Source organism: Microcebus murinus, chromosome 7 (assembly GCF_040939455.1).
Source record: "Microcebus murinus isolate Inina chromosome 7, M.murinus_Inina_mat1.0, whole genome shotgun sequence".
NCBI lineage: Eukaryota > Metazoa > Chordata > Mammalia > Primates > Cheirogaleidae > Microcebus > Microcebus murinus.
Window position 1 is genome coordinate 72,378,774 of NC_134110.1, and position 25,525 is coordinate 72,404,298.

Here is a 25,525-nt window from a genome sequence, read left to right on the forward strand (position 1 = left end):
CCCAAACGCCCAGTGGATGCCTTAAACTGCTGATATTACTGAACCCTGTATATACTATGTTTCTTCATATATATATATATATATACATAAGATAAAGTTTAATTTATAAATTAGGCACCCTAAAAGATGAGCAGTAATAAAATAGAACAATTATGACAATATGCTGTAATAAAAGTCTTATGAATGTGGTCTGTCTCTCCCTCTCTCTCTCACTCTCTCTCTCTCTATTGCACACGCTCTCACTCTTAAAATATCTTATTATATTGTACTCACCTGTTTTTGGATCGTGGCTGACCGCAAGTAATTGAAACTGTGGTAGCAAAACCGCAGATTAGAGGGGACTACAGTAGAGCAAACCACCTGCCTGTGAGGTGTCTTGAAGAAGAAGAGCCCTTTGCTCTGTCCAGCAGCTGAAAGGAAGGAAGCCTCTGTAACTAGAACCCCGTGAGCACCAGAGAGACTGCTCAGAGATGGGGGCCCAGGTTTTACTTTGATGCTGGATGCAGTAGGAGGAAAATCAGAGGCTTTGGATTCGCATTGCAGTCATATCAGTGACTGCTTGGACTAAGAATGTGACAGTGGTGATGGCAAGAAATAAAGAGATTTGAGGTGCTATTTCGGAAATGGGGAAGATAGAGGAAGGTCAAGGTAACTGGTCGGGGAGGGCTGGAAGAACAACTGGTGACTTCTAGAAATGTTCATTTTGAGCATGGGAGACATTTGTAGATTTACATCAAACTGTTGGTAAACAAATGAATCTGTATTTCAGAAAAGCAGCAAAAGTCTACTAATTAGTTTTTTAAGAGTCCTGAAATTAGCAACTTCTACTGGTAGTAGATCAATAATGTCATGTCATATTCCAGACAGCAGACCTTCCCTGTGTATTTCTCAGCAAACAGTATGTCTGGTGTAAGCCAGAACTTTAAAGAAAATAGAAGAAAAACAAACCGAATTTCTCCTGTATGTTACTGCTTCATGGTATATATCATGTGAACTTATCTTTGTGGAGCAAAATGTTCCATTTGGGTTCCATGCTACATGGAAAGATAAATCTATATGTAAGATGCATCTATCTTAAGTGAAATATTGGTATTTAAGTAGGAATTCCAATTTGGTAATTCTTAAGGACTATTTTTTTTTCATAAGTTGACTTTGTAGATATGCTAGTTATGAATATTATTAGTATAGTCTTTTTCCTTTCAGCCACTTTTATAAGGGCTGTAGAAAAAAGAGAGCCTAAAGGCATTATTCAAACAGCATATTTAGAGCTCTGTATAGGTTATTCATCTTTCTTTTTCTTCATATCTAAAGCCAAAACAAAACCTACATTGTTTAGAAAGGTAAAAAAAAATGTGTTTTTCCTCTGTGGTTTAAAGACCTTTAAATATCACGCTCTTCTAGAGAACAGAATATGTGCTAATCATCTGCCTATTCAAACAGAATTTTTATATTCTTGCAACCCCTGCATAGCTTTTATATTGTTTTATGTAGGAAAACATCTTGACCACAAAGAAAAAAATAAAAAAAAAAGAACCCTGAGATTTAATTTTAAAGCTTTGGCTTCTAAAAGGATCACTTACTTTTACTTTGCTCTTTCATCCTTAAATTTTGTTTTCTTTAAAGAAATATTTGTTGAGTGCTTACTATGTACAAGACACTCTTATGGAAAAAAGGGAACCATATGTGAAAAAAAGACAGACATTCTTGCCATCGTGGAGCTTATTATATTCTAGTGGAGAAAGAATGAACAATAAATCAGTAAAACAAGTATTATATAAAACAATGGTAAATGCAATGAAAAAATATAGCAGGAAAGAGAGGCTATGAGAGCTAGCAGACCATATAGGTGGAGTAAGGGGCTTCAATTTTAGACAGGGTGATCAGAGAAGGTCTGTCTCACTTACAAGGAAAATCTGCAGAGACTTAAACATCATTTTGAATGTCCTTTCTCTATGAATTGTTCACAAGGCCCATTTCTGAAATTGCAATCTATGGGGACTGCGTTATGAGTTTACATCCTCCGTGATAGAATGCTTTCTAAGTTATTTGTACCATTGCTTTCTGTTAAACTGAGAAATTGTGGATAAATTCAACAGAAGCACAACCTGAATATCTATAATTTCCATGACTCTCTGCCAAGGCTGCTGTCAACAAGAAATAGTCCAATTTGTCCGTGATTTCACATTACCTTCTAAATTTTTGCAAATTGACTGTGCTTATCTTGAGGCAGAACTTTCATTTCTTCCCTTACTAGTGGCAAGTTGAAGTTGTACTTCTATCTCCAGACTGCAGCATGTATCTGTCTCAAAGACCCATTGGCCCTCTCTCAATATGTGGTGAGGTTATAGCAATGCAAAGTTGCAAAGTGCTTCTCTTAGAAAAATTGGAATATAGTCCAGGATTTTTCACCTGATTTTTTCCTATTCTTCATTTTACAGAGCTTTCTGTTTCATTGTTCCATATGTAATCATGGTCACTTATTTCTTTCTCAGAATCCAGTAGGTGTTTAGCGATTTTTAGTTATGATTTTTGTGTATACATTGCAATATTTTAAGAACATTTTATTTAGAGATTTGTCATGGTTTTAACACCCAGTTAGAAGCCCCTATTATAGCCAGACAAAAATGCTGGGGTTTTTTGAATGATGAGAGTCTCACCTGCTTATATGCTATTAGTAGTAAACCTCTGATCTTCATGCCCATATATATTTTCCTAGATCAATCCTTACATGAAATAACTTTGTATTTTAAAATCAGTTTAATTTATCTGCTGCATACAGATCAAAACATTTATTAATTCAGGCTACCTGAGACCATGAAAACTATCAAAAAGGGTTAATAACATAAGAAGATCTTGGTGGGAAAGAGATGCATGGCTAGAGTCATAATATACACGAAATCTGAAGAGGAAGCGATGAACAAGAGACAGAATTGTAAACCAGAAGTATAAACAGGAAAAAAATGATAGCAACTAGTTGATATAATTTTAACTAATTTTAACAAAAATTTAACAATTTTAACAAAAATAACAGCCAAAAGTTTGGGTGCTAATATGTGCCAGGTTGTAAGAAAGTTCTTTATATTTAATACAGTAATCATGCTATGAATTAGATAATAGTTTGTAATAACTCAGTGACTAGTATTTTGACTAAGGTGACACAGTTGCCAGGGGACAGAGCAAGAATAGGATGTGAACTCAGAGCCATTAATTAAACTACTCCTTTTATTTATAAACAACAGAAATTGGTAGAGAAGAGAATTCATGATAACTAGAACAAATAGCAACTATTCAAAAGCTCCTAAGAAAACTTTAATATTTGGCTTAATTTATTATAGTTTTGGAAAATGTTCATTTTTACCATATCTAAGAATCCTCAGTAGATATTGTGTGTGTGCGTATGTGTATGAGTATATGAATAACTGATAAATCTTAGGAAATCTAGTCAGCCTAACTTATTCTCAGCCAAAAGCATGAGAAAGCATGGGGAAGCCTCGTTATTAATATCAGATTTAGGGGAAGAGAGCTAGAAAGAAGGCAGAAAAGAATTAAAAGTGACATATTTGTGGCACATACTTGTCTAAATAGTAGAAATATTGAACTTCCAAGTGAAATACTGTTTACATGTATGGAAATTTAAAATAAAATTTTAAATTGCATTAGAAACCAATTTTTAAAATATACCTAGCTTTTTTAATATTAAAGCACTTTGAATAGTATAATTTATTATGAAATTTTCAATAGAAAATGACTTAATGTCATCAGATGTGCCTTTTTTGATATTTTTTTGTTTTCATTTTTGTATTTTTGCCATTAGTAAGTATTTATGGTACAACATATTGTGTGGAGGCTAATTATTAATTCAGCAAGTTTAGAAACACCTACTATGGGCCAAGCCATGTGCTATTCACTAGAGATAAGAATAAATAGACACTTTTAATGTAAAGTGACCTGTGCTTTGATTATGTAAAGTACAAGGTGTTACAAGAACAGATAAGAAAGGCAATTAAGCCAGCCTGGAATCCACTGTGGTGATTTTATTTTCACGATAAGTTTGTTCATTTAGGATGACTGTATACTTTATCAAAACCAAACCAAGATACATTTGATGGTGACAGAGTGTTCTACTAATAATTACATGGGACAGTAAGTGTAATGTGGGCATACTGGGGGCATGGCCTCCTTATTTCATCCTCAGCATTATAGGTGTGGACGTCTTGCCCATGTCTACAAGTGCTAGGACGCATGCGTGGCCATAGCACTCTCATATTCAGGAAGCTGACTTACATGCACAAATGGAGCAGGGCTTGTCTGTGCTACCTCTGTCTAGAAAGCCATGGAGATAACATAAAATGACAAGATTAAGTATGTTGACCTTATGTTTTTAATCACACTCTGTGGCTTAGAGATTGGGGAACTGCAAAAACTTTTGTAATCATTGTAGTAGCATTAGTTAGCTCTTTCTCTGACTGGTTTGATGTAAGACAATGATAACAAGAGGAGCTTGGCTTTAATAGCATCCAGCCCTCACACCGTGGTGAAATGCTGCAAAGGCCTACATGTTTGGTGAGCGAAGCTTTTGCTTGCTTTACAGGACCAGTGGTTTTGGCGAGTGAGAAACAACAGGGTGATGGATGGATACCCCATGCAAATTACTTACTTCTGGCGGGGCTTGCCTCCTAGTATCGACGCAGTTTATGAAAACAGTGATGGGAATTTTGTCTTCTTTAAAGGTAAGCATGTTTTCCATTGTCTGGCTATGTTGTATTTCGGTCATTTAGTCCAGGGCCTTGTAGCACACACAGAGGTGAATAGGAAAATATTAAGTGAGATTAGGTAGCTAATGCATTTTATGTAAATTATATGTTGAATAGAAATATAAATGATATAAAATAAAGATAATTTTTATTATTTTTGCTTTCTCATACAATATTTGCATGTAAAATTTAAAGGACATTATTTTCTCTTAGAACTTTTAGATTTGGCTTGAAATCACCCAAAAATAAAAGGAATAAATAGCTGGTTTTCCATTGACTAAGATTTGGTTTGTTTGCTTGTTTGTTTGAGAGTGTTTGGAGTTGCTTGCTATTTTTATGTAATGAAATCTCTCGTACTTCTTATTTTCATATACAATCTCTGAAACTTGACTTAGCTTATGGAAATCATTTCCAGTAAACTAAGAAATCATTCATAAAGGCAAGCAAAACGTATGAGTAGAAAAATGCACCCAGTATCAGTATCATGAGATTTATTGTTCCTTATTTGTCTGAGTGAAAAATTTTAATCATACAAGTACTACTAATACAGCCTGATATGCCAAAATGAGATTACTTGGTAAAGTAAACTTAGTCAATGTACCCATTATTTCATTCTCAAAACTTGCTAGTATTCAAAACAACAAATCTTAAATCTGTGGGGGGAACACAGAGAAAATAGGTTGAGTTGGAGAACTGAGGGAATAGCGAAGAGAATATATTTGAGCTGAAGAGGAGGAGACCTAGAATGTACAAAGAATACGTTAGAATGGACTACTCAGGAGTTTAGAGGACTAGAAATAAATGGGAACAGGTTGAGGGGTGGAAAGAAGGCATCTTAACCCAGAAGAAAGCAATTATTCTCAAGATCAAACTAGAAGAATTTATAACAATGATAAAGGTAATGATGAGATTTGGGAAACACTTACAATACTTTAAATGAGGTTCAAACTACTTACGTAAAAGAAAGTGTATACCTGGAACTTATTTTATCTTTATGATAGTTGAATAAAAAGACAATATAGTACATTAGTTATAAGAACATGAAGGTTCTGTGATCATATTGCCCATTTTGAACACCTACTAGCTGAATGAACTGGGCAAGTTACTCAATTCTCTTTGTCTCAATTTCCCCACCTGAAAAATGGGGTTTGGGTTATGCCCCATGTCAGGATTATTTTGAGAACTAAGTTAATTACTACACACAAAGTGCTTGGCATGTATAAGCCCTCGATAAATGCCAGCTATTGCCACTACCAGTATGATTAGTATTGTAGCCCTCCTTCTACCTGTAATCGTACAAATGGTGTGGGCGTGCAGTGCACCCTGTAGACAAAGCAAGGGTACTACCGAAAGGCTGTGAATCTTCAGGGCAGGGTAGCTGGAGGCAAATTCCCCTCTCCTCCACTCTTCTTTCCTCCCGTGAGTAGCAGCAACAGCGGGAAGGGAAGGATAAGCCCCTCTGTAGTCTTTAGCTTGAGGGTTGTCCCAGGAGACCCTGTCACATCCCAGGATCAATCCTGCTCTATGACAAAACTGCCTGAGGAGAAACTGCCACAGTCATAAATCAGTGTTCTGACAGCTCTTTACTGCCTCGGGGCCTTCTCACTTTTATTCACTTTGCCTATCCTCCCTCACTTGTGGAATGGCTAGCTCCTTTTCATCTTTCATCCCCTGGCATAAAAGGCATGGCCTCCGAGGGCCCTCCCTGCCCACGCTATTTAAGTGGTACCTTCCAGCTGGCACACAGCTCTTGTAAGAATTTGAAATTACCTACAGCATTTGAATGTAAATTTCATGAGAGACGGATCCTTCTAAAATTTTCTTGCACATCCCTGTATTTTCAGTTTCTAAAATAGTGCTAGATGCATAGTGTGTGCTCAAGAAACATTTTTTTTATGTGAGAAAAGTAATAGTAAAGCATTTATTAGTATTGAAGATATTCCCAAGAATGTCATTACAAGAGTCATAATACTTGAACTAATAAAACGTTAGTTTCCTGAGGTGAATAAATGAATTGGTTACTTTATTTTTTTTTTAATTTTTTTTTTATTTTGGCATATTATGGGGGTACAGATTTTAAGGTTTCAATAAATGCCCATTTCCCCCCCTCCCCCCAAAAGTCTGAGTCTCCATCATGACCATCCCCCAGATGGTGCACATCTCACTCATTATGTATGTATATACCCGCCCCCCTCCCCCCTCCCACCTGCCCAATACCCTATTACTGTAGCACCTATGTGTCCACTTAGGTGCTACTCAGTTAATACCAGTTTGCTGGAGAATATATCTGGTGCTTGTTTTTCCATTCTTGGGATACTTCACTTAGTAGTATGGGTTCCAGCTCTAACCAGGAAAATATAAGATGTGCTATATCACCATTGTTTCTTAGAGCTGAATAGTACTCCATGGTATACATATACCACATTTTATTAATCCATTCTTGGATTGATGGGCACTTGGGCTGTTTCCACAGCCTTGCAATTATGAATTGTGCTGCTATAAACATTCGAGTGCAGGTGTCTTTTTTGTAGAGTGTCACTGGATCATTTGGGTAGATGCCCAGCAATGGGATTGCTGGATCAAATGGTAGATTCACTTGTATCGCTTTAAGGTATCTCCATATTGCTTTCCACAGAGGTTGAACTAGTTTGCAGTCCCACCAGCAGTGTAGGAGTGTTCTTCTCTCTCCGCAACCACGCCAGCATTTATTGTTTGGAGATTTTTGGATAAAGGCCATTCTCACTGGGGTTAAGTGATATCTCATTGTGGTTTTGATTTGCATTTCCCTGATGATTAGAGATGTTGAGCATTTCTTCATATGTTTGTTGGCCATTCTTCTGTCTTCTTTAGAAAAATTTCTGTTCAAGTCTTTTGCCCACTTTTTAATGGGGTTATTTGATTTTTTCTTCCTAATTTTCGTGAGTTCTAAGTATATTCTAGTTATCAGTCCCTTATCGGATGCATAGGATGCAAAAATTTTCTCCCATTCTGTAGGTTGTCTGTTTACTTTCATGACTATTTCTTTGGCTGTGCAGAAGCTTTGTAGTTTGATCATGTCCCATTTATTTATTTTTGTTGCTGCTGTGATTGCGTTTGGGGACTTCTTCATAAACTCTTTGCCCAGGCCGATGTCTAGGAGAGTGTTTCCAACTTTTTCCTCTAGAGTTCTAATAGTTTCATATCTTAGGTTTAAGTCTGTTATCCAGCGTGAGTTGGTTTTTGTGAGAGGTGAAAGGTGTGGGTCCTGTTTTAGCCTTCTACAGGTGGCTATCCAGTTTTCCCAGCACCATTTATTGAAGAGAGATTCTGTCTCATCGAATGCTGATTTGACTCAGTGTGGTCTTTCTTATGCTGTGGTGCTTCCAACAGCTATAACTTTGTCTCTTGTCCCAGGCTTAAGTTCTAGAATGTTGTGCTTGTCAGTGATCCCCTCTGATACAATGTCAGCTGCAGGAAATATCTACTCTTAGAAATTGTTGTCACTCCAAGGGCCCTGCTCTGGGGGCTTCTTCCTCGGGTTTACTCTCACCACCATCTTCAGGTAAACCCCCTCAAAGCCCCGCCAGGACATGCAGCTCTCCTGCTTGAGAAATCATTGCTTTCCCAGAGACAGCCAGAGCTCTGGGTGTTCACAATAAGTCCACCTTCTTCCCCAGTCTCTACCTCACCTCTGGCAGGAGAGAAGTAAGAGCCCCAGCACCCTGGCCTTCTGCTGAGAAACCACCTTCTTCCCTACCCTCACACAACAGTCACCATCAGAATCATTGTCTCTGCTTGACACCATCTCTTTATCGCCTTTTTCATGTCAAAAAGTCAAGATAAGCACATCATTCCTCATCCCAAGCTGTCACCCCATTTAGCTCTGTGAGCTATAAGGCAGTCTACCTTTGCTAGCAGTCAGATTCCCTTCCCTGTTTGAATCGTCTGCATACATCTGACAAACTTTATATATTTCACATGTTTATTGTTGATCTGTACACCCCAACCAGTATATCAGCTCCACAAAGACAAGGTATTCTTTGTTTTATAATTTCATACTGCTTTAGCCCCAATATCTTAAACCAGGGTTTGACAAACTTTTTCCATAATGGCAAAATAATAAATAGTCGAGGCTTTGCAGCTCATATGTTCTCTGTGTTGTTTTGTTTTGTTTTGTTTTGGATTTAAACCTTTGAAAATGTAAACATGATTCTTAGATTATGGGCTATACAAAAGCAGGCCATGATTATAGTTTGTTACCTTAAAGAATACCCAGAATATAGTAAACACTCAACAAAGCTTTATTGAATGAACTAAAATAAAACTCAGCCCCTCATTAGGAATCACAGCCCTACTGTACAAGTTGGTCTCAGCCTAATCCAGCCCTATTGGACCATTAGTAGTAGATTTACACATCACTCTTCTTATATTGGCTCTTTTCTTTAGCCCCTTTGCTTTCCTTTTCTTTCTCTTTGTCTTTCCCTTTCCTCTTTAGAGAACATCCTTTGTTTTTCTCTTCTTCTAATCTCTACTTTACAAATATGCTTGACTATCCTTGTCTTTTATTTCCCCCCATTGAGGTTCGAACTACTTATATAAAATGGAAGTGTATACCTGGAACTTATTTTATCTTTGCAATTGTTGAGTAAAAAGAGAATATAGTACATTAGTTATAAGAACATAAGAGATCTGTGATCATATTGCCAATTTTGATAGTAATCTTGCTGTCATTTCACATAAGAATTTGAAGACGTGGATTCAACTGTATGTATAAATGAGTGTTTAGTTATAAAGCATAGCTATGTTCTTAGTAATATAAAGATAAGCATAGCATCTCTATTTGAACTTTTATAAATTTTAAGAAGAATGTAAAGCCACTAGATACAGTGAACAATTCATATTTTGGCATAATTTATATACTTGTTTGAACTTTGGGGCAAAATTACATATAACACACACAATGTCATGAAGTGGGAGTTGTCACTGCATCAATTATGAAAACATAAACAACTTGTCCTGTATTTATGTGACCAGTTCTGTATTCTTAACATAATAGTTTTGCTTTTTGGTATTTTAAAGTACAGTATATCAGATTATAGTAAAGGTGGCTTCTGCTTTCATCAAGATATAATAATAAGGATAAGATTTATCTTTCCTTCTGAAATAAAAAAGTAGACAAAATATATTAAAGAGTGATTTTCAAGACACTGGGCATCAAGAAACAAAGGACAATGGACTCTGAAAGTCAGGAAACAGAGAGAAGTAAGCCCTGAAATTGTCCCAGGTTCTCAGCTGAAGAGAGTTTCCACACTGTGGCACAAGGTAGGGGAATCCAGGCAGAGCTTAGAAGACCCTTAGCTGAAGAGACAGTGCTGAGGTCCAGGGAAGACAAGGTGGCTGCAGTACAAGGGACAGAGTATTACAGAAGAGAGAGTTGCACAGAGTGCGGGCCAGAGATTAGCAGGTGGACCCCTGTAAGTATCACAGAGAGTATTGATCAGCTTTTGTATATAAAAAAAAAACTACTCCAATCTAGAGAAAGGATTATTCAATAACAATAAAAGGCAGAGTGCCTTGTACTCACAGAGGGCTAACAGTAGGTGCTCTCCCCAGCCACCTGTTCTTGGTGCTCTTGCATAGAGCACTGAAAAGGGTCTTGCCTCACTAGTGGGAAGTAATTATTCTAGAATGTGTACTTTTCAAGTCTTGCCTAACAAATCTTCGAAGTAGGACCAGAAACAATCAAACTGTTTCCAAGTAACAATCCTAGAGCAAAGCTCAAAAATGTTTATAGGGATCTAAAAATATTGACCCAGCAAGGTAAAATCCACGTGTCTGGCTGCATCCCCCAAAAGACCAGGAAAACAACAAGGATGTCCACACTTATCAAGTCTGTTCAACATTTTAATGGATATTTTATGTAGGATAATAAATAAAAAGCATCCAGATTGGAAGGAAAGAAATAAAACTGTATTCATAGACAATATGATTGCTAATAATAAAAGCTCTCAGAATAGATAAGTGAGTTTATCTAGGTTGCAGGGTGAAAGATCATTATAAAAAATTAACTGGATTTTTATATATTTTCAAGCATTTGGAAAGCCTGAGATTTCACCCTATTTGTAAGCTAACAACTTAGTCTGCCTCACATTCATGGTTGCTGGCAGAAGACACGAGACTCCTGAGTCATAGAAATGGACAGAAACAAAAACCGTAGCCAGCATATATAGGCACTGTACTTATTCCCTGAACCCCAATTCTCAAAATTCAATGCAAAGAAGGCCAGATGACACCTTAAATGTAACCAGTTTCATTGCAGGAAAGGAACTGCAAACTTAACCCAAATTTTCTACAATGAGCAGTAAGGCTGCCTAAATTTTTCCCTGGAGAGAAACATTTTCTTTACTATACTGACAGTGAACAAACCTTTCCTTTGCTGTGGAGGGAGACACTGTGTCTATAATCAAAAATTGTTTGCTATATAAATATCGTGGAAATGCATTCCAGAACAAAGGCAGTCAGTGCCTCAACTCACAAGACACATTGATAAGAAACGTACGGAGAAACGTCTCCTATCTCATCCTAGCAAGGAACAATTAGCCATTGAAATTTTAAAATTAAAAACCGTTTCCAATAGCATCCAAAAACATCAAAAACTGAGAGATCAGTCCACAAAAAAAGTGTATGATTTGTACAAGGTAAAGTACAAAACTTTGCTAAATGAAAGTAAAAAAGACTTAAATAACTGGATGAGTATGCCTTATTCATGGGTCAAAGGACTCAGTATTACTACAAGGCCATATCTCACCAGACTTATCTATTAATTCAGTGGAATCCCAATCAAAATTCTTGCACCCTTTTTTGTAATAATAGTCAAGCTGATTCTAAATTCATATGCAAATATAAAAGACTAAGAATAGATAAAACCACTTTAAAAACTCTACTTGATTTCAAGTCTTATCTAAAGCTACAATAATCAAGACAGTGTGGCATTGTCATAAAGATAGAAAAAAAATAGGTTATTGGGACAGAAGAGTCCATAAATAGACTCAAAACATAAATGGACAAGTAATTTTTGACAAAGGTACAAAGGAAATTCAGTGACAAAAAGGCTTTTCAACAAATGGTGCCAGAAACATTGGCTATTCACATGCAAAAAATTAAATTCCATCCACACCCTTCACTGTATATTAAAATTAACTTAAAATAGTCCTAACCTAAATATAAACACTAAAACTATAAAACTTCTAGACAAAAAATAGGAGACAAATGTTTGTGACTTTGGGCTATGCAAAACTTTCTCAGATGTGATGCCAATATCACAAGCCAGAAAAGAAAAATCGATAAATTGGACTTCATCAAAATTAAAAAATTTCTACTCTTCAAAGCCACTTTTAAGAGAATAAAAAACAAATCACAAACTAGGATACATTATTTGCAAACCAAATATATGATGAAGTATTTGTATTCATAATATATAAATAACATTCGTAACTCAATAAAAAGCCATCAAGCAACTCAATAAAAGTGAGCAAAGGATTTGAACAAAAACTTCACTAAAGATGATATAGGGATTTTAAATAAGCATATGGAAAGACGCTTAACATTGCTAGTCATGAGGACAATGTAATGTAAAACCACAAAGAGATATAAATCCATACCTGTTAAAAGGGCTAAAATTAAAGTCTGACTATACCAAGTGTTGACAGGATTGTGAAGGAACTGGAACACTTCTGATGGGAATATAAAATTGTACACTCTTTCTAAAGAACAGTTTGGCAGTTTCTTTAAAAGTTAAATATACAGCTACTGTATGGTTCAGCCATTATACTCCTAAGCATTTTCAAGTATTTTCCCAAGAAAAATGAAAACTTATCTAAGACTTCTGCATGAATATTCAAAACAGCTGTATTTGTAATAACACAAAAGTGGAAACAATTCAGATCCCCTTAGTAGGTGAGTGGATAAACAAACTGTGGTATAGTCATATAATGGAATACTACTCAACAATAGAAAGGAATAAACTACTGATTCACATTACAACATGGATGAAGCTTAAAATAATTTTGCTGAGTGAAAGAATTCTGATAAAACAAGAATATATATTATATTGTAGCATTCACATAAAATCCCAGAAAATGCAAACTGATCAATAGTGATAGAAAGTGGCTCAGTGGTTGCTTGGCGACAGGTGAACTTGGACAGGAGGGTGTACAGAGGAGCATGAGAAACTTCTCAAGATGATGAGCTGTTCATTATCTTGATTATGTCAATACTTTGATAGTCATATGCATATGTCAACACTTAGCAAATTATGCACATTAAATGCTGTTTATTGTGCTGTTTATTGAATGTTGAATGTCAATTATGCCACAATAAAACTGTTATTTTTGAGGGGGGCTTTTTGTTTTTTTTGGTATTTATTTTGTTTTGTTTTTGAGACAGAATCTCACTCTATTGCCCAGGCTAGAATGCAGTGGCATCATCATAGCTCACAGCAACCTCAAACTCCTGGGCTCAAGGGATCCTCCTGCCTCACCCTCCCAAGTAGCTGGGACTACAGGCCCATGCCACCATGTCCAGCTAATTTTTTTGTAGCAACAGGGGTCTCACCATGTTGCTTAGGTGGGTCTCATAGTCCTCCTGTGCTAGGATTACAGGCGTAAGCCACCCCGCCCAACCTATTCAGTTTGTTTTTGTTTTTTTTTCCAATAAGCTTTAATAAGCACATCAATTTACATTGGAATAGTTTATGCAAATATTTCATAAGTTAAATATGCTGGTGACCATGGGTAGTAGATTTGAATCCCTTTGTTATTCCAAAGCATGTTAATTGACATCAAAATAAATTCTATCCTAGTTTTAGTTCCTTAATTGATCATCCTGATTATCAAGTAAAGTGTCCCCTCATAGCACAGATGCCTCATTCCCCAGCTACTTCCTCTCTAAGTTAAAGTTCTAGTATTATTAACAACAATAGAATTAGAAACTAATTAAGTCTTATTTAGAAAGACTCAGAAATAGAAAATGTATCACACTTTAAGGAAGTAATATATTTTTCTACAGCAACTGAATGTACTACACACTTTCTGTTAGTCTGCTGTCTATCACTCAGGTATAGTCAATATAATAGAGTAACATTTTATAAGCATAATCAAGCCAAATGTTTACATTCTCCAATTACTAGTCACATTAAGACTGAATGGTTATGAGATAATAATATCAAAAATGTTATGTTGAAAATTGAGCTGGTACAGTCTACTTCAATAATTGGAAATAATTTTTAAAGTGAAGCTGCTAGTGTTGTCAAAATCAGTAACAGTCAAAACCAAGTAGTCAAAGAGTTCTCTCAAAATTCCTATTGTTGCTATCACTTAGTAACTTTAAGTAGTACTTATTACCCTGTTTGACAATTTCATTTCAAGAGGCAAAAATCACTTATAGAACGGAAACTAAAATATATGAGGCAGAAAAGAAGAGCATAATAAAGATTGGGACTAAGAAAGGCATACAAAAGATGTGTATCAAAGGAGAGGAGCTGTCTAAAATATGTAGCACTGGAAATGGTTTATATATAACTTGAATCATTATTTCAAATGAGTACTCACAAACCAATTTCTTTATGCTACTTACAAATCATTTTTCTTGAAAGGTTTAGGAAGTGTTAATGAAGTTCACTTGAGAGAGAAATACATTGCTGCTTACATCTACAATAAATAGATAACCTAAAAGAGATATTTCACTATAAATAGGCAAGTGCAATGATTGCTTATTTCTTTATAGGATATAATGGAAAATTGATGTCTAAAAAGTTATGCTAGATTAAGAGATTTACTTTCAGTGGCCTTGGTACACATGAAAATAGATTTAGACCATGTGAATAGTGCTATTTTCTTGAATTATAAATATTCAGAGAATTTTAATATGAATGTTTTTATTATATATTGAAATGATTACCTAAACCAAAGACCCAGCTATTTAATATTTGACGCTCTGCATTGATAATATATCTCTGCTTATTATAAGGATTCAGAAAGTCTACGGTATATTTTTATTATGGCTGTTTTTTATTTATGTTTCAAACTGCAATATTTTCTCATCAATATTCCTTGTGTGTCTAAAAGTTTTGCTCATCTTCAGAAACTTTTATCACATCCTTTTATTTGCTGTGACATTTTGAGTTCCCCAGGAAGTAGACACTAAAACAAAATCTCAGGGATTCAAGAGGTTTGTTGAGGAGAGAGGTCAAAGCATGAGAGATTAAAGCAGAGAATGCAAGACTAGCCGGAGAGTCTAGGACAGTGCTGCAGATGACAGGGGCTTGGTGAACCCAACGTCAAACTCCAGAGTCAAGACTGCCTGTTAGAAAACTCTCACACAGAGCACAAATGACCAGGCTCTAGTACTCTCCTGGGCTCAATCTTTGGCTAGAGGCTGCTGAAGAAGAGCAAAGCGTTGGGCCAACTATGCATCAGATCCAAAGGCACTCAGCTGATGGCAAGTTACTTCTTAAAGGAAGATCTGGGCTGCACACCTCAATGGCTACCACATTTGCATAAGCATTCGAAATTCTCTGCTTCCTGGATTATATTGTGGAATCTGGAAAATAAATGCTGGTAACAAAAAGTCATATGACCCTCCAGAGTTGGACATTTATTCAAATTTCCTGAGCAACCTATCTATAAACAATATAGAAATTAAAACATGTTCCAGATAATGAGCACTAACATAGACCAGTGTACTTAATCATTTATCGTTGGCATTATTTACGTATTAGAGTAGATGGTAAGCAAATTTAATTAGTGGAATACTGTGTTATATAATCATCATCATAATAAGTACCACTCATTGGGCATCATGAGCATGGTACAGTGTGGGTGTATTTGATCTCTCATTATTTCCAGAACTCTGAATGAGAGTTAAATTAGCATCTTCTGTACAAATTAGAAAAGGAAGGCGCAGATTTATGACTTGCCCAAGATCCCACAGCTGGTAATTATCACCCCGTAGTTCTGACTTCAAAGCTGTTGCATGCTCCACTAAACCACAGAATCTAACAAAGAAGATATTAATTCTTTATGATAATTTTTTTTCAATACCTTGAAGTGTTCTCAAAGAATATATAAATGTTTAACATCAATCAGCCCAATGCATAATAGGTTCTGAGTATTCAAAGTGCAGGCTTCTGTGTTATGAAGAAAATACAACCATTAAGGAATTTGTTTTCTCATCTTTTCTATAAAAGACCACATAGTAAGTACTCTCTGCTTTCCAGATCATATGGTCTCTATCATAACTACTAAACTCTGTCATTGTATGGTGAAAGCAGCTATAGACAATATATAAATAAACATATGTGGCTATTTTCTGGTAAAATGTTATTTACAAAAACAGGCAGCAGCAGCTAGTGGTTCTAGTTTACTGACCACTGCTGTAATAGAAGACACAAAATATAAATGTGTAAGTAGTTTTGAAGAGATGAAAATACAGTTGATTTAAAAAAATTTTTTAGTAGTAAGACACAAAGGGTATCTGATTGTTCACAATACAATGAACAATTATGAGCAGCATACAGTGGATTAATGCTTCCATTAATAAATGTTGGGTAATTAGTTAATAAAGGGGAAGGAAGCAGGAAATCATTGGCAATTCTGAAAGCCAGAGTGTAGATTTGTTCTTTTCTGAGAGTCAATTTGAGACAGTAAGATAAGCATTGAATCAAAAGACCTAGACTATAATATTATACAAATCTATTTGCAATTGGTTGTGTGGTTTTAGGCATAATACTTCTTTGATCTGTAAAATAAATGAAGGTGTTAGGCTGAATTATTAACCAGTTTTCTGATCCAGTATATCTGAATCCTATAATGCACTCCCATCAGTAACACTGGCTCAGTTCAAAGGCATTAGGAAAACAAGTAGAAATCTTGACTCCAGAATAGGCATTGTTTTGATTTTTTAAAAAATGTCATTAGACACTATATGTTTCTTGATAGGAATAGCATTTAGTTTAAAAATCACTTCTGGGATTATCTGTTTAGTGTCTGTCTTCTCTGCTAGTCTATCAGCTCCACGGGGACAGGAACCTCTTGTGCTGGCTTCATCAGTATATCTGCATTCCCTAGTCCAGTGACTGGCTATAATAGGTACCTAATAAATAGACATGCATAAATGGATGGGTGAGTATCATTGGAAATCACTGCAATAGGTGATCTATAAAGTTCTCTCTGACTCTAAACATTCTCCAAGATTATTCCTTTCTATTTATAAAGCCTCCCTGTCTTCAGCTGACTTGTTGATATTTTCCTCTGCATTCTGCCAAGTACAGTGTCAGTAAGGACTCGATTTTTCCACTTGCTCCAGAATATGTCAAGCTTATATGAAATCCAGCGAATGCTTTTATTCTGCCAAAGAGGCAATATTTTCCTTGAGAACCAGACTGTCTGATGGTAGTTAAAAACCCACCTGTCATATGTAAAATAAAATGAGTTTAATATGAATATCACATACTTACCGCAAAACTAAAAAATAGAAACAAAAACCATGTCAGTTTTGTCATGTGAAGACCTTACCTCAAGATACAAAAGGAATTGTATAATTGTATTTTATTAATAAACACTCGGAAGATAAAATGTTATCACTCATAATTATTGTTGAGTTATTTCCTTTAATTCTATGCTGCAAATGCTCAGCCAGCAAGGTGGTGTTTTTCTTAATTTTTTTGCGTAATAAGTGCTGGGATTCCATCATACAACTTTACATCAAATGTTTGCCGATAAGTTTTCTGTTTCACTTTGCTTTTTAAAGGAAATACAAGCTCATTTTTAAAAAATTACTTGGTGTTTATTCCTGACAGAAAAAAAAAATCTAATCGAGATCTTTTATAAGATTTTTTATCATTAAAAGTGAAAGATTAATTATTTTTCCCTTGTATTTATGGAAAACACTAGACTAACAGTATGGGAAAATATTTGCAAAGTGTAGTTTTTAGAAAACAGTTTTTTGAATAAATAACAAGAATTTCCAAGAACTGTAACTCCTTTTCTTTTTTCCCTGCATTATCCTCTCCTGAGACACTTGGACAACATATAAACTAAGTGTCTGTGCATTTTCTCCCATTGCCTGCGCCAAGGCGTCATGGGTATTGATGAACCTAGTGTACTCACTGGAAAAAAGCCTGGAAAATTTTAAAGAAATTGTCATGCAAATGATAAAGTTTAGGAACTGCAAAGAGAGGCATTCTGAAGCATACCAGAACATTTCTGCTTGAAAGGGACAACCAACTGAGTTGAGCTGATAAAAGATTTGCTCTAAATAGCTAGCATGGGAGGCATTGGAACTATATATCCCTTCCCAATTAAAAACGTGATGAAAAGAAAGGATGTAATAAGTCACTGAGATATAGGCCAACAGAACAGGCCTTTCTTTCTTTTTCGTCTATTGTTTTAAGGCTTTCTATTTTAAATGCCACAGAGACAGGACTAAAATATAGAGCATGCTGCGAAACGGTGCTCTGGATTTTCCATCTCACTGACTCTGGCAAGGAAGTGATCTGGACCTTTGGGGTGAAGTTTCTTTTTTTAATGTAAAATATTCAGATTAAACAAAGGCTCAGGATAGGTGTGTATTTTTATGACACTATTTCCCAACCCACAGTTAAATATAATCACTTAAATAAATGGTTTTCCAACACAATGCTAGGGCAAGTCTTTATATTTTCTCAGACTTGCTAGTGGTTATAAAATTCATTTTTCCTGCTCTGTTAACAAGATTTCAGACTAATGCCCACAATGTTATTTATGGAGCCTTTAATGCCCCTTTTTGTTAAACTTTTGATCCTATATTTGTGGTTATTCATAGTTTTTGACATCAGTAACCACTTATTAAGCACTTATTACTTTTCAGGCATTACATATGAGGTGCTGCAGGGAAATAGTGTGTTTGATATGATGACTTCCCTCAAGTTGCTCACAGCCTAGAGTGGGTGGCAGGCTTGTTATTCATTAAAGTGTAATGTACTAAGTGATATGATAAAGGTAAAGACCAGGTACTCCGGCAATATAAGATGCCCACCTCACTCATATAGGAAATTCTTTCCAGAGAAATGCAAGCTAAGTCTTGAAAGAGTTATCCTAGTTTTTCAGAAAGGGAGATAAATGGAATGTAGATTAGAGAAGAGACCCATATTGAAAGGAAACTTGAAATGACATATGAATGTATTTGGGCTTCATCCTGAATGCAATAAAAAACCACTGAAAAATTTAAACAAAAGAGAGGCAGAACTCAAGGATGCATTTTAAGGAAATCCCTTTAATGATGACCTTGTGGAAGTTAGATAAAAGGGAAACAAACTGGAGTCAGGAAGACAAGAAAGAAAACTGTTGGGATAATGCAAGCTAGAAAATAAAAGGATAACCCTGAAGGCACATGGCCGGAAGACAGCATGGCACATTGGCTAAAAGCCAGGACTCCGGCCAACAGACTTAGGCTCACATATCTCACTTGATGTTTGGATGTTCACAAATTTATATTGAACAGTCTCGTTCAGTTAAAAAAAATAAACCGAATCAGGTCAGTTGAGCTTTGGGGAACTTATGGTAAGGAGTGGGTATGTCGCAGGCATGCATACGGCTAAGGAACTGGCTACCCTTGCTGTCTCTCTAATGGGCCTCTGGTTTCTCCTCCATTCATTGCTCTGCACTCTGCATCTACTTTGTTCTTTGCATTCTATTTTCTTTTTCAGCCCACCTCTGTTTATTTATTCAGTTTCTACCTCCTCATAGCGTCTGCCTGCCTGTGGTCATCATGGCTTCTCAGGCCTCATGCATAGTCAGTATATAAAGCATAGTCAATGTCTAATGCATAGTCAATTCCTGCTGCTGAGTGGGAAAGTCTCTCGGTATTCCCTGGCTCATATTCCCAAGAGAGACATGGATAGCTCTGCCCACCTTGCTCATCTGACCAAGCCTTCTCTCCAGAGCTTCCTCTGCAGCATTTTGACTGGCTCTAGGCTTGGAGTATTGAGAGAGGTTACAGAGACCAATGAGACCTGCCGTAGGCTTGTGGACAAAGCAGTTCCCTTTAGAAGGGATGATGGAAAGACATCACTAGTACCAGTGGCAATAAGAATAGATTTCAGGGGGCAGGTTCAAATGATAGTTAGGAGTTCAAATCATCTGAATGTAATGATCCATTAAGTATGAAAAATAATGAACAGAAAGTTTTCTGATGTGAGCCACAGAATAGTATGCCATCTACCCAAAAAAGGCAAATAAGAAGAAAGGTGTTTAGGATGAGTTCAAATCTGGAGTTTGAGTCAACTTTGTAGAAAATCCCGGTAGGTAACTATATATACATATTGTTTGGCATTCAAGAGATATTGGACTAGAAATGTCCATTTATGACCACTCTACTTTCTGTTTGGCTTCTGAAGTTTTCTTTTACTTCACTCTCAGTACTGCCTCTTGTTCCTCCTCCTCACTTGATTCTTCTTCCTTCTTCTTTTATGTGATATTTTGCAAAGGTCACAGGTTTCTAAAAGCCTGGTTCTGGTTTCTCTTTATCTTATCTGTATACTCTCTTCCCAGGATAATCTTGCCAGCTCCTAAATTAGTAAATACCACATTTATGCTTGTATCTTACAAACTGTTACCTTCAAATTGACATATCCAGTTGCCTAAGTGACATCTTTATATCAATATCTCCCTGACATCTCAGACTCCTGATTTAAACCCCCAATGGCTCAAGCCACCTCCAATCCTCTTTATCTTATTAAATAACACCATTATTCTCCCATCTACTCAAGCCAGAATTTGAGGATTATCGTTGATATTATCTTTATCGTATTCCCCTCAGTGAATTCCTCAGCATTGCCAATCCATTCCACCCCCAGAATATATCATGATTCCATTTTCTCTCTTCCACCTCCGTTTCTGCCACTTTAGTCCAAACCACTGTCAAAGACCTTTTTTATTTAACTATTCAATGACATTTTATTTCATTTAGAATCAAGTTCAAACTCCTACAAAGTTTACAAAATGATCCTTGGCTCTATCCTTACTGTAAATTCCTGTCACACTCTCCTACTGTAAATTCCTGTCACACTCTCCTACTGTAAATTCCTGTCACACTCTCCTGTCACACAATAAGCTTCTTCCCATGGCATTCATTCTCCATGTTCCCTCCACTTCAAACAGTCTGCACTGGGCTGGCTTTTTTGAATTATATAAATCACAATTGAATGGAAAAATCATTCTTGTGTCCAATATAGAGTAGCCCCCATCCCATCCCTATCACATTATTATCCTTTTTTTCTTTTTCTATTTTTATAACACTTTGCTCCTTGAAGTTATCTTCATTTATTTGTTTGCTTGTTTGAGGTTGATTTTCCCATACCTACTCACTAGAATCTAAGCGTCATGAGATAGAGATGGTGTGCTTCTTGTTGACTGCTATATCTCTAGTGCCTATAGCAGCGCCTGGTACATTTACTAAGTAAATGGTTGCGTGAATTATTCAAGTGATTAATTAATTCTTGCAAAAGTTCCTTGGCAGGTCCTCTCATTTCCATTTTTCCCTTTATAATCCATTTTTCGCAAAAGACCAAAAACCATCTTTTGAAAATATAAAAACAATCACATTCCTCCATTAAATTTATCTTATTTTATTTTATTTATTTTTTTTTTTTTTGAGACAGAGACTCACTCTGTTGCCTGAGCTAGGTTGCCATGGCATCAGCCTAGCTCACAGCAACCTCAAACTCCTGGGTTCAAGGGATCCTCCTGCCTCAGCCTCCAAAGTAGCTGGGACTGCAGACATGCCACCTTACCCGGCTAATTTTTTCTACTTTTAGTAGAGACAGAGTTTCACTCTTGCTCAGGCTGTTGTTGAACTCCTGACTTTAAGCAATCCTCCCACCTCAGCTTCCCAGAGTGCTAGGATTACAGGCATGAGCCAGCATGCCTGGCCCCCCTCCATTAATTTAATCTCTTTAATGACTTCCCAGTGCATTCAAAATAAGAATCAAACCCATTATACTGGTTCTTAGTTCCACTTTCCCTGCTTATTACAATCCACTGATAATTCCTTGAATTCAGTGACTGTACCAAAGTCTCCTCTGCTCTGAAGAGAAGAGCCAATCCTGGCATTCTTGGCATAGCTATTTTTTTCTTTTTCTTTAGATTTTATTTCATCAGAGAGGTTTTCTTTGACCTTTTCCTTAAAGTAAGTTCCCTTTATTTGCTGTTTCTCTACCTGTGGTGTGTTTTCTTCACAGCATTCACTCGTTTGTCAATTACTACCATTACATATGTGATTTTTGATTTTCCTCTGTTTCTTCTGCTGGCATGTGGAATGATCAGAGTATTGATCAGGTCTGTCTTGTTCATTTTAGCATCCTTAATACCTAATATGATACTTGGGATGCTAAAGATATTTAATAAATGTTGTTTTAATTTAAATTATATCAAATGGCAGTAGAAGGTCCTGGAGTAAATGAGATTACCCATGATTACAATCTAGAGATTCCTAACTAAATTCAGCCTAAAGATGTGGGGTCTTTTTGTTTGTTTGTTTGTTGTTATTTTAGGGCAGCCCATTGTTTAAAAAATTTTTAATACCTTTAGGTGTTACGTGATTGCTACAGTTTATCATAGTCCTTATCTATGGGTGGTTTTGAAATACTATAGAAATAAGTAAGGGTCTTACGTCAATTAGAAAGGGCATAGAAGCACCTTTCTCTCCTAGCTATTAACCCCAGGAGGGGCTAGTGATCCAAGAAGATGCTGTCATAGAAAGATTCAGGAGGCCCAGGAGAAGGGGAGGGGTGGAATATAGGCATTTACGATAATGGATATTTACCCATTTTTATCTAAGTATCTCAATATCAGTGGAGATACTCCATTCCTATCATCCCTAACCCAGCCCTTGTAGGTATTGAGTTTTTTATACCTCCAGATTTAGAATAAGAAAAAAAGAAAGCAGAGAATAAAGTCATCAACATTCAAGGACTGAGTAAAATAAAATAAGCCTGGAAAGGAGCAGCTAGAGAACAAAGAGAGAAACCAAAAGAAAATGATTTTCTTGCAGCTCAGGGAAGAAGGTACTTCAACTGGTCAACTGTGTCAATTGATAAGGGTAAAGAATTGTTTAATTGGAGGTCATTGGTGACTCCAGAACAGAAGGTTTAAGTGGATCATTAGGTATGTGAAACTTCCAGAGTAGTGAGAAATGGTTGTAGGCTATTTGATAGGCACACCAAAGAGGGGCGTGGAGGTTGCAGTCTGCAAGGGGCATAGGGAGGGCTTGAGGAAGTCTACTGTCTGCAGAGAATTGTCAAACAGCAATAAAACTGACTTTAGTCAGACTTTAGCAGTCTGTCTGCTTTGTATTTTCATTGTGCTCCAGAAATTCTGAACAGATTTAGGGTTAAAATTTTCCACCCCTCAGTTACCACTCTTGAAGAGAGGGATAGTGTTGCAGCTAAAAGAGGGCATGAGGTCAAAGGAGGATGACTTTATAAGGCTAGAGAGACTGTGAGCGTTTATGTAATAAAAAGAAGAATCAGCCCAGAGGAAGTGTTTCACTAGAGTAAAGGTTATAATCATGAAAGCAATATGAGGGCATACACGTTGCACAAAACACAGGAATAATTTAACCTTGAACAAAAATACGGCCTTTAATTTCTAGGGGAAGAATCTTTAATCCTTGTCTCAGAATTATTTCTTTATAGCTAAGTTGTAGACTCATTTTATGTTTTAAGCTAACTCGCAAATTTTGGTTGTATTATTAAGTAGTCGTTCATTGTATCCAATTCTGAAAATAGCATTAATGTTTCAAGAATAACATCAAGATTCCGGATTGACTGCTACTAACTTGTTTCAAGAATTTACTTATAATAATTTTAAATACATTGTGTTAATAGAGATATTCTAATTTCTGACATTAAATTAATATATTCTGCATTTGCACTTATTTCATACAGGTAACAAATATTGGGTGTTCAAGGACACAACTCTTCAACCTGGTTACCCTCATGACTTGATTACTCTTGGAAGTGGAATTCCCCCTCACGGTATTGATTCAGCTATTTGGTGGGAGGACGTTGGGAAAACCTATTTCTTCAAGGGGGACAGGTCAGTACACACATCACATGAGGAAAACAGTTAACTGATGTTTACAGTAGTCAAGATTTCTAGTCTGTCATGGACATGTACTGTTGATGAAAAATCTGTGTTAATATAAACCTAAGAATTAATGCAATTGAAAATATTTTTAAAACATTTTTAAATAATATTTAAATAAATCTTCATCTAATGTACTCAACTAATATGACTTCCTGATGAATTGTATATATTTTCTTCTCTCCCCATAATCTTAACATGCCTATAAAGCTGTGTCAGCATTGTATATTTGTATCCTTGCAGTGCATTTTCTTATAGTTTTACTTTATTTAGGAAAAGAAACTTTTTAGCACAGGTTTTTTGTGTGTGTATTTTCATATTCAAAGTTAAATTTTTATACTTTGCACGCAGTTACTTGTGAACATTTTCAAATAATTTCAGTTTAGTCATGGGTTCTATTTCTTGAGAGGTTGTTTATTTAGATACCAGCAAGCAGATGTTATAAACTGTATATAACCAAACTATCACTGGGCTAAATACTTTTAGCTTAAAGAATAATATTCCTTCCCAGCTATTTTACTTTCTCTTACTTTATTTTCCTTTTGTGACATTACTAACAGGGTTAATAAAATGAAAGAGAATTATTAGTCTTATAATTTACACTATCTACTAGGTATACATAGCTCCACCTCTGCTCACTTTTTGACAGATATTACCTATAAAATATATGTGAATTCAAGGCTATATTTTAATTAATTTAAATAAGCATTAAGCAAGAAAAGTAATAAATATTTAAAAAATTAAATTTTAATTGCACTATTACTAGCTGAGTCACAATGTGAAACTCTTAAGTAGTCTTCACTAGTTTGTATAATAGAACAAATTAAGTATGCCATTGTACTGCCTTTTACAAGTAAATTTTTAAAAATGCACACATAGAGAAAACAGGCTTTAATGTCCAACAATCTAGTACTGAATTTGCCTTATTAGCATAAAATGATCCTATAAAATGTCTCCAACTTCCAGAGAAAACTAAGTAAGGGTATAGACTGTTTATTTTGAAATATACAATTTTTAATTGCAAATTGTTTCTAATATTGAGCTTTATCTGTGAACAAAAAGAACCTGTCATGGGTCTCCATAGATAAGAATATACACTTTTAAATGTATTATTAACTAATTTTATATACATCATATTTCTATAGAGTTCTAAAGCAAAAAGTTACATATTAAAATATAGATTTTAATTCACTGTAATAAAGCTAGGGCTTGGCTACAATGCTTCTTACTAAATCACAAGCAGAAAAGATATATCCAATAAAAATTTGGTTAAAGGAAAAGATGCCCTTACAACCACAAAATGTATAATGACTCAACAGGATGTAAGCGTAATAGAATTTGAAAGGAGAAAACTGAAGGACTTTATTGCCACAGCATAGTGACCACTAATAAAATAAATCTGCAGACTTGTAACATATTCTTTAAAATGTTATAACCCTTAAGGTTGTTAAATTCCCCAGCTGGTTTTAATGGCTTGAATGTACTCTTTCAGGACTAGGTACAATACTGAGTTGCACTTCTCCCTCCCCTTTCTCCCCACCCCTGAGAAAGAGGTAGGAATGGGAGTTTGAGGAGTCGCTTTGGAGAAGTTAGTTGCTAGGGGACAGAAAA

General features: G+C 35.8%; 1 protein-coding gene across 1 annotated transcript in view; it reads left to right on the top strand.

Moving 5' to 3' along the window:
* Positions 1 to 25,525, top strand: part of MMP16 (matrix metallopeptidase 16) — a 281,056-nt gene that overhangs the window by 231,337 nt on the left and 24,194 nt on the right. Inside the window, exons 7-8 of the mRNA XM_012774254.3 lie at positions 4,592 to 4,730; positions 23,716 to 23,866. Of these exons, the coding sequence (XP_012629708.1) occupies positions 4,592 to 4,730; positions 23,716 to 23,866 (290 nt within the window). The remainder of the gene's footprint in view (positions 1 to 4,591; positions 4,731 to 23,715; positions 23,867 to 25,525) is intronic.